Source organism: Oratosquilla oratoria, chromosome 23 (genome assembly GCF_046742065.1).
Source record: "Oratosquilla oratoria isolate Oo_2021 chromosome 23, ASM4674206v1, whole genome shotgun sequence".
Lineage (NCBI taxonomy): Eukaryota > Metazoa > Arthropoda > Malacostraca > Stomatopoda > Squillidae > Oratosquilla > Oratosquilla oratoria.
Window position 1 is genome coordinate 5,185,166 of NC_134799.1, and position 10,139 is coordinate 5,195,304.

General features: G+C 39.6%; 1 protein-coding gene across 1 annotated transcript; it reads right to left on the reverse strand.

Moving 5' to 3' along the window:
- Window positions 1–468: 468 nt before the first annotated feature.
- ND-B18 (NADH dehydrogenase (ubiquinone) B18 subunit) lies at window positions 469–9,077 on the reverse strand. The gene is made up of 3 exons (XM_076206566.1): window positions 8,858–9,077; window positions 6,511–6,679; window positions 469–1,129 (listed from the first exon to the last, which is right to left on the reverse strand). The coding sequence occupies exons 1-3, from the start codon at window positions 8,967–8,969 to the stop codon at window positions 1,024–1,026; spliced, it is 387 nt and encodes a 128-aa protein (XP_076062681.1). The 5' UTR covers window positions 8,970–9,077; the 3' UTR covers window positions 469–1,023.
- Window positions 9,078–10,139: the final 1,062 nt, after the last annotated feature.

The following is a 10,139-nucleotide window of genomic DNA, read 5'->3' on the forward strand; positions in this document are numbered from 1 at the left end:
TTTGACTTTGGTTCCCTCCCTTGTATGGGGTAAAAAGCCCTTGATATATGTATGTACAAACTAAACAATACATGGCAACTCCCTGAAAACATGAATGTGTATTACTTGACAAAAATGCTGAAAGGAAAACTTTCCCAAGGTAAGCATGAAGAGCACTGACCTGCCTCAAATCAGGTCACCATCTGGTATTAAAGCAGTGTCAACACAGAAATGATCAATAAACACACCATATGATCAAGATGTACATGTCACATTGAAGACATGTTATACTATCATTCAACATTAATACAGTATAGATAGCAGTACAAAATTTCTTCCGAGTGATCTATTGGCCAATCTAGGGTCCACTGTTGGGTTTGGAGTTTTCTCTCAGAGAGACTGAACAACTAATCTGTGTAGCATTTATTGTAACAAAAAACAGGAAACAATCCTTGATGACTTTAGGTATGTAACAGTTCAAACTCTAAATTCAAAACTATTTACATTTATTCAAAGTTACATCAAAATATGTACATTCAACATAACTCTGGATATGAGCAGTATTGCCTGTTTGGGTAATAACTACTTGTGATGCACTGCCTAACTCAAAATGGCAAATCACCATCACCAAAATGTGCATGGGATGCGAGCCACTGATGACATAATTCTGCCTCATCTATCAGAGAAAAAAAAGCCACCCAAACTCCCAACCATGACACATTTTAAACATTTTGTTCTAGTGTTAAACAATCTTACTGAACTTTGAGGAACTTCGGATATGCTAGTCATAATTTTTTTCTCATAATATTGCTTTATTAAATTAAATTACCTCTACCAGTCAATAACATACTTTCTCTGCAGATAACTGATAATAAAATTAGAGTAATCCAATACTGGATGATTAGCTTTACTACAGGACAATAACCTCATTTCTCCCATAAAGACACCGGAAAACAAAATATAAACTTTCCTGGAAAAAGTACAGAAAAGTTGAACTGTTATAATGACCACCCCCCAAAAAAAAGCTCCTACCGACTCAGTAACTCACTCTTCCTCTTCTGCTGCTTCTCTGGCAGCTTTTCTGGCTTTCCTCTTTGCACGCTCTAACATACGTCGCTCTCTCTCGTACTCCTTCATCCGCAATACATAACTGCAAAGAGAAAATTTGTTTAAGCCTTCCACTGCTATTAACTATTTATACATCTGTTTTGATTGATGAGTTCATTCTACAAAGATACATTCCTTGTACTGTGACAGGGTTGACCCATCATCTAGGAGATACCAAGATAAGAGAGAGGGATGAGGGTAGAGGAGTTTGTAGGGGATGGAATGGGTGGGAGTGGTTTCTATGCCCTTGTCTTTTGGCTACCTCCCATGTAAGAGGAAAAAAGCCTTTGGTATATGTATGTGAAAGGGTCACAATAAGAATCTCCATTTTATCAAAGAATAGGAAGTTTCTCTCTCACAATGCTGTGGAAAAAAATAATAATAATAAAAAAATAAATAAATAAATAAAACCTATATGCTCAGTGTAATGTGGCCAGGCCTAAGTGGCATCCCTCACCCCTATCACTCCTGCTTAAACTATGTGAAAAGTTCACCTTGGTTCTCCCCTAGCAATGTTGTTACTTCATTCTCAGTATACCACTCTCATGGAGCAATTCATAATCTTAATTTCTACGTTACTATCTACTGTATATACCAACAGGCTACTTCCTTTTTTTTAGGGAGGTAGCCAGCCAAGGCATATACAAACCCCCACCCGTCACAGTCCTATCTGTCACCTCTTTGTTTCCCTATTATCTTATATCCTTGTGGATGAAGGGTCGCCCCTAGTAAAATTAAGAAAATGATTCATTCATGCTCTTCCAATTCATGCACAGATTTGCTTTTTCAACATCCTGATCATGAGTTCCTTGGTTTACCCCTTGCTTCAACAAAAACCTTTTGCTATAAAATGTTTTTCCACCATCTTTTACACAAGAACCGACAATCAGTCACTGTTTCACTCCTCTCACTATATGTAGGTGACACTGATAAAATGCAGACAACAGCACAACATTTCTTCCCCTCTGTGAGGGGCATTTCCATCTGCTGTGAAGTTATGAGTTTCCAGTCAGTGAAACTTAATGCTATTTGTATATCTATACACCAAAAGGCTTCTTCCTTCTTAAAAGGGAGATAGCCTGGCAAAGCATGTGCCCATTCCCACCCATCTATCGTTTCCCTTTTATCTTAACTTCTTATGGATGAAGGATCATTTGTGTCCCCTGCTTGGGTCAGAAGCAATGCACCAAAACAAAACATATCCACAGTAGGAGCTTATGGCAACAATTATTACCGTATTACTATTATTACCCCCCCTTACTCTCCCTCTCGGCAGAAATGACTCATGAATCCTTCAATTCCAAAAGTATCTACTCATCCTTTCTCTTCACATAACCAAAACAATCTACGGTTTTCTTCTATTTTCTTACAATCCCATGTCTTCATTTTTACTTTTATGTTGGTTGCTGGCTCATGTGTTCCAGGAAAGGTTTCAAAACACTTCAACAAAAGGGAAAAATCTCAAATCAACAAGAGTGAAAAATCAGCAGATCTTTGGATCCCTATCATCTATCTTATTCTGAGAGGGGGGGTCGCTGAATTAATGAAGTGGTCTTGCTGTGGATGTGCTGTGTCTTGTGACACTGCTTCTCACCCAGGGCAGTGGACAAGATGCAGAGATGACCCGTCATCCAGGAGGTGCCAATATAAGAGGGAGGGAAGAGGGTGAAGGGGAGTGGAGTATGATAGGGATGGAATGGTTGGGAGTGGTTTCTATGCCTTTGTTTTTTTGCTACCTGGCATGTAAGGGGGAAGAAAGCTTTTGGTATATGTATGTACCTACTGAGGTAAAACTAAAGTGGACTGACATCCTTATCATACTGTTGATACCTCATGTATGATAGAGATGCCAGTCCTCACTGGTTTGATGTAGACAAACAACTCATGTGGAACCAACAATGAGTATGCTAGTGGTGATCCTGCAAGATGGATGAAAGCAAGAATCATCTCCCTGTTCCATATTTTCAAAACTTGTCAACTCCTTCATCCCAACTGAAGGTGCAACTCCTGAGGGGCGTCCTCAGTACTAAGACTTGGCCCACTATTTCTAAAAACTGCATTTCCTCCACCTTTTCATAAAAGGACAGCTGACATCCAGCAACTGCTACCCTCCTCCTACTACTATTAGCTGATGACACAAAACAATACAACACAAACAAGCATACAGTCTGGACTGGGGCATATGAATTAATGATCCTCCAACAGCATTCAAACCCTAGGCTGTGTATTCATGAGTCTAGGACAGAACAATCTTACTACAAGTCTATACACCTGTCCAATAGTTTTCCCAGATTTCAATGAAATAAGAGTACAATATATTTATATGTAGGAGGTAGTTCTGCTACTTGGACATCAAAGAATCATTTCCAAGCTGCCTTTCTTCAAAACCCATCAACATCCCCACCTCCATATAGAGTTATGACACTTTGTTATCTGAACAGGCCCAATGTCTCTTTCTCTCTACCAATTTTGACTACATTTCCTTTTCATGTGAGAACTGACAACCAGGGACCGCATGCCTCCTACTACAAGCTATGTATACACTAAAAGGCTTCTTGCATCTTACAAAGGAGGTAGCCAGACAAGGTATGCACCCAGCCCCATCCATCCATCACCCATTTGTTTACCTACTATCTTAGTTCCTTGCTCAGGTCAGAAGCAATGCAGCAAGACTACAAGATGGTGACAAAATCAGGCTGACACTGATACAATATGCAACAGTCCAATGTTACTTCCCACAAAGATCTATGGGCGTCAGTAAAACTCAAGGCAACAAATAATTTGTCCCAAGAAAAAGGACACTTTTTTTCAAACATCATTTTTGCATTATAAAATCTAAAAGCATAAAAAAAAAATAAAAAAAATCTGTATCACCCATAGTTTTTATGCTCCAGTACACTACAGAAACAAACCAAAGTTTGTTTTTATTGTGATCACCATTGTGTTTGAGAAATTCTCACTTGAGGATAGTCTGCTATTCCCCAAGGATGTCCAGCGCATCATGAAGGAACTGTCATGAACACACACAAATGGGTACTTGTTTATACTCTTCCAATGTAAACTTGAAAACAATCCTATTCAATCAAGGGAATTGTTTTCCTTCTGTTCCTTGGGCCCATGCAACTAACATGAAGGAAACATATCAGAGTATGAAACTTCTGTTGCCAAAAATCATGTATGAGGAATTTCAATGGAATATCTGTGGTCACCTAAAGGCTGTGGCACTTTTACTTGGAATACAAATAGGCTACAAATGTTTTGTTGCTTCCTCTGTAAGTGGGACAGTTGGGGGGGAGAGAGAGAGAGAGAGAGAGAGAGAGAGAGAGAGAGAGAGAGAGAGAGAGAGAGAGACAGAGAGAGAGACAGAGAGAGAGAGAGAGACAGAGAGAGAGAGAGAGAGAGAGAGAGAGACATAGAGAGAGAGAGACAGAGAGAGAGAGAGACAGAGAGAGAGAGAGACAGAGAGAGAGAGAGAGAGAGAGAGAGAGAGAGGAGAGACAGAGACAGAGAGAGGAGAGACAGAGAGAGGAGAGACAGAGACAGAGAGAGAGAGAGGAGAGACAGAGACAGAGAGAGAGAGGAGAGACAGAGACAGAGAGAGAGAGGAGAGACAGAGACAGAGACAGAGTGAGGAGAGACAGAGAGAGAGAGAGAGAGAGAGAGAGAGAGAGAGAGAGAGAGAGAGGAGAGACAGAGAGAGAGAGAGAGAGAGAGAGAGAGAGAGAGAGAGAGAGAGAGAGAGAGAGACAGAGAGAGAGAGAGAGAGAGACAGAGAGAGAGAGAGAGAGACAGAGAGAGAGAGAGAGAGAGGAGAGACAGAGAGAGAGAGAGAGAGAGAGACAGAGAGAGAGAGGAGAGACAGAGAGAGAGAGAGAGAGAGGAGAGACAGAGAGAGAGAGGAGAGACAGAGAGAGGAGAGACAGAGAGAGAGAGAGAGAGAGAGAGAGAGAGAGAGAGAGAGAGAGAGAGAGAGAGAGAGAGAGAGAGAGAGAGAGAGAGAGAGAGAGAGAGAGAGAGAGAGAGAGAGGAGAGACAGAGAGGGGAGACAGAGAGGGGAGACAGAGAGGGGAGACAGAGAGGAGAGACAGAGAGAGAGAGAGAGAGAGAGAGAGAGAGAGACAGAGAGAGAGAGAGAGAGAGAGAGAGGAGAGACAGAGAGAGGGAGAGAGAGAGAGAGAGAGAGAGAGAGAGAGAGAGAGAGAGAGAGAGAGAGAGAGAGAGAGAGAGAGAGAGAGAGAGAGAGAGAGAGAGAGAGAGAGAGAGAGAGAGAGAGAGAACATTTTGGGAAATAAGTCAGAAAATTACCGTGACATTGTCAAAGACCTATTGATTTCATACAAAATCCTGAGGTGCAATAAGAGCCTAAAAATCCACTTCTTAGACTTTCACTTGGAGCCCACCTCCCCCAACAAATCATGCTTCTGCATGAGGGGATGTAGAGGGGATCGCCAAATAAATGAAGTGACCTTGCTGTGGATGTGTTGTGTCTTGCTGCATTGTTTTTGACCCAGGGCAATGGGCAAGATGCAGGGATGACCTGTCATCCATAAGAAACCAAGATGAGAGGGAGGGAAGGAGGGGTGGTGAATGGGTAGGGATGAAATGGGTGTGAATGGAATTATGCCTTTTGACTTTGGTTACCTCTCTGGTAAGGGGAGAAAAAGCCCTTGGTATATGTATTTACCTAGTTGTATTCTACAGGAGGGGGAGCTATGCTCGTGGTGTCACATCTTTGTATCCTGCAACATCTAGTTTGTACTTAATTCATGCATGGTGTTTGCACACACTATTGTTTCATCCAATTTGTTCCAAACACCCACCACATTGTGTGGAAAGCTGCTCTTTTTCAGATCTCCTATAACTGTCCTTTTTGAGTTTCTTTTCATGTCCCCTTGTATGTATGCATGTATGTATGTGTATATCTAAGTATGTATGTATGCACAAATCTTGGTGCAGACACTGATGAACATGGTGAGAGGTTTCACCAGGACATTTTAAATGGGGAAACTCAGTACCAAGGAATGTGGATCCCCTCTATTCTACCTGAGTACTGTTGGACACTTAGAAGAGATGTTCCACATGCCAAATATAGCCGAAAATCCAATATTACTAAGTTTTAATAGTCAGTACATTAGTAACATCATCCTGATATGTTAACTAAAGACGTAGTTACTATAAAACTTAACCATATCACAAAAAACATGCCTAATAGACAAAATCTGAAAACATATTTCAGTTTTTATTAAATAAAAATATTATGAAACTCGCCTACTTAGAAGAAAATGCTGACAATTCATAATGAAACCAATCAATCTCCTTAACAATATTAACATATATACATTATATTCACAATATGCAAACCCAAAAAAACAAATATGATGCAATGTTGAAATTTTTTAAATACAACAAACAATAGCAACTTACTCATCATATTCACAATTCAGGTAGTCATGTTTCTCATGAGCACATTGGTAGACAAAGGGCCATACATTGTGTTTGCATGCCTGATACTTGATGGCTAAATGTGCACAATAGTCCCGGTCCTTTAACGGCAATTTGGCCGACTCCATCTCCTCCTGGGTGGCAACCATCACTAAAAAAAAAAAAAAAAAAAATTTGCACAATTACAATATTATACACCAATGCAAAAATACTATCAGACCTCGCTCAACACGAGTGTTGGGCTCCTTAGCTTATGGTACAGGGAGGTCGATGAATTAAAAAGTTTGAGAACCCCTGCCCTAGATAGAATACACAGAAAAGCAGCTGTCCAATTGCAGATTAGATGACAATACCTAAGATTACCTGACAGGTCCTTTAATCAACACTTGATTAGAATAATAGTATTCTTTCAGTAGAGGCCCACCACATGCCTCAATCTTTTTCTATTCTAGATGAACTCACTTCATCAACTGCACCAACTTTTATTAAGTAAAGATCATCCATAAATACATGGTTTTTGTGATGTAAAATTTCCTTGGCTGTGTAAAATAATGTACATAGTATGTGTCTATTCCCCCTGGTCAACCACATATACAGTGACGATGGACAAAAGAAGAGTCATGTTATAGAAATTTGTTATACTTTATGGCAGCACAATTTACTCTTCCACCCCTCCAATATTTCAAATACCAAAATAAATTAGTAACGCCACAAAAATGAATTCATTTCCATGCAATCCCAAGAGGGTGGGTAAAAAGTAAATAAATAAAAATTAATATAAAATATTGATTCTTAACAGGCTATGCGGAACTCCTAATTAAATATGCAGGGCAGTACTGATAACTTATTTTTGCACTCTTTACCATGGGAGAGGTGGAGGAGCAAATTATATTGCAGGCTATGACCACTATACTCTAAAAGTATCCCTAGACAGTTCAAGAACATGGAAAAACAGTTGTCCAATATCAAATTAGTTATACTTATTAGGAGACGACAATACCTAAAGAGTAAGACTGGCCAAAAGGCCTTTTAACCAATTGATTAACATACATTTTACATATACAGTGAAGGAGTGATTGTACCAACAGCACTGTATGGGGCAGAAACGTGGAACATAAGAGAAGAAGAGAGAAGGAGTTTGAATGTGTTTGAGATGAGGTGTCTGAGAAGTATGGTGGGGGTTACTAGGCTGGATAGAGTGAGAAATGAGGAGGTGAGGAGGAGAACAGGGGTGAAAAAGGAGCTGGGAGATAGGGTTGATGAAAGAATATTAGGATGGTTTGGACACATGGAAAGAATGAGTGAAGAAAGACTAGTAAAAGAGGTATGGAAGGCAGATGTGGAGGGAGTGAACATGAGGGGACGTCCTAGGATGAGGTGGATGGATGGGGTGAAGGGGGCTTTGGGGAAGAGGGGAATGTCTGTTGAGGAAGGAAGGGAGAGGACGGAAGACAGAGGTGAGTGGAGAATGGTTGTATATGGATGATGTTGTGATTGCATGAGGAGGAATGGGCGGGGGGGTGGGGGGGGTAGTATGTGTGAGCAAATTTTGACGCAGCCCGAAGGGATTTCTCCCCGTCCTCTCCTTATATGCAAGGGGGGACGGAGAGGGGGGGGTCGCCGATTAAATGAAGCGGCCTTGCTGTGGATGTGCTGTGTCTTGCGACACTGCTTCTGACCCAGGGCGGTGGGCAAGGTGCAGGGATGACCCGTCATCCAGGAGGTGCTCAGATGAGAGGGAGGGTGGGAGGGGTGTGGAGTGTATTTAGGGATGAAATGGGTGGGAGTGTTTTTATGCCTTTCCCTTTTTGGCTACCTCCCTTGAAAGGGGGAAAAAGCCTTGGTATATGTATGTATGTACATTTTACAAGTAACTGACTGGGGTAAAATTCCAGAATTACAAAAGCATGGATATTTCACATGAAATTTACGATGCCAAATAGCTCCTAACATAACCTTAAACCACTCTATAGTAAAAATAGATCTTTCAAATACAAAAATAGAAAAATAATTAGTGTTTGTGTGATACTGGAATAGAACCCTGACTTATTTCAATGGAATGTTGCAACTTTGCACAAGTGTGACAATATTTTTGGAATAAATATGTTCTAAATTGCACATTCCAAAACTCAAAAGCAATCAATTATGTTAAAATGTACCAATGACCTCAATGTTACACATCACAAGTGTAAATTTCATTAAGTTTATATAATAATTTTTTCAACATATAAAGATATGTACTAAATTAAAAATTATTACTTAAAACCTCTACAATCGAATTACATAGGGAAATGATGAAATAGGCAGTGATCGGTGCACAATTTCTTACCTCTTTCTTTTCGTCCATCTGGAAAACCTGCTACCGGATCAAAGGAAGGAGCTTCGGTATAATTTGGACAAGTTTGTGGGTCATTTATATAATTTGAAAAGACGGACCCCATCCTTAATTAATATATAGGTGTTTTGTTTTCGTCCCGTTGTCTGCAGAAACTCTCATCCACTCCACTCCATCCAGCTGTTTTGGGAGCTGATATGCGGAATGGAATAATACATTTTATTCCACTTTATTTTTACAAAATGTATATTTCTATTAATCATTTAATAAGTTGTAAAATATATACAATAGAAAAAATACGAGACAGAATCTAAAAGCGACAAAATGTATGAAATGTAGAGAAAATTATATTTTGTTCAAACAGTGTATTTCAAGCTTCGCATTCATCTATGAAAGTTAGGTTAACAAAGAAGTCATGATCGGTTATTAATGTACTGAATATTCATTATTGTACTAAATATAATTTAATTAAAATATTGTACATGTAGGTATTACGTTCTCATGCAAGTTGATTTCTATTTTAACTAGTAAATGAAGCACTACGTGGATTTTTTCACGGGTCTTGCTATTTAAATCCAAGTACTAGTCACAGAGATGGGGCATTTGAAATTCATTTCGTTTCTATAAAATACTACTACCCAAGAACAAAGATATGTAGCGTTTCAGTGCAAATAATAAGCATTCCATTCCGGGTTTTACGGAAACCGGTCCGGTAACCGGTACGGAACGAAATTGCAAAATGGGTTACCATATTTAGAATAGATTGACGCAATTTCTGTAAAACTTTCCCGCGTATATTCAAAACATAATTATAATTGCAACATACCTAATCTTTTCCACACTGTATTTTTTTGGCAGCCGTCGGGTGATCCATCATTACGGGTTATGTTATTTTACTTCACAGTGGGCGACTTTATTCAAGAAAATACCCGCGGCGGGATTTTAGAATTAAATATGGGAAGAACATTGAGGGGAAAGCACGAAATGTCTTAGATGAATGAGAAATTACATAAGCACAATATACATGTGGGTGGATGAAGATTATGAAGTGGTGATTGTGCTTACGGCAATATGTGGGACAGAGGGATGAATTTAAGATGGATTTTCTCATGGCTGAGAAAGAGAGTATGCCTGTTGCAAACTTGCAGATGTTTATCAGTACATTGGTACATCTTTAGAATAAGTTAATAAATAGTCACAGTGTGTTTTAAGTACTCTTTCCCTCGTACACATGAAAGGGGGGGATATGAATGATTGAAGTTGTAGGGAAAAACGA

Bases quoted from the DNA above. Each gene is read 5' to 3' on its own strand.
- ND-B18 (XM_076206566.1), bottom strand. From the start codon at position 8,969: ATGGGGTCCGTCTTTTCAAATTATATAAATGACCCACAAACTTGTCCA. The intron at 6,680-8,857 runs GTAAGAAATTGT...TTTTTTTTTTAG, and splicing joins AGATGGACGAAAAGAAAGAG to TGATGGTTGCCACCCAGGAG. The intron at 1,130-6,510 runs GTAAGTTGCTAT...TTCTCTTTGCAG, and splicing joins CTGAATTGTGAATATGATGA to TTATGTATTGCGGATGAAGG.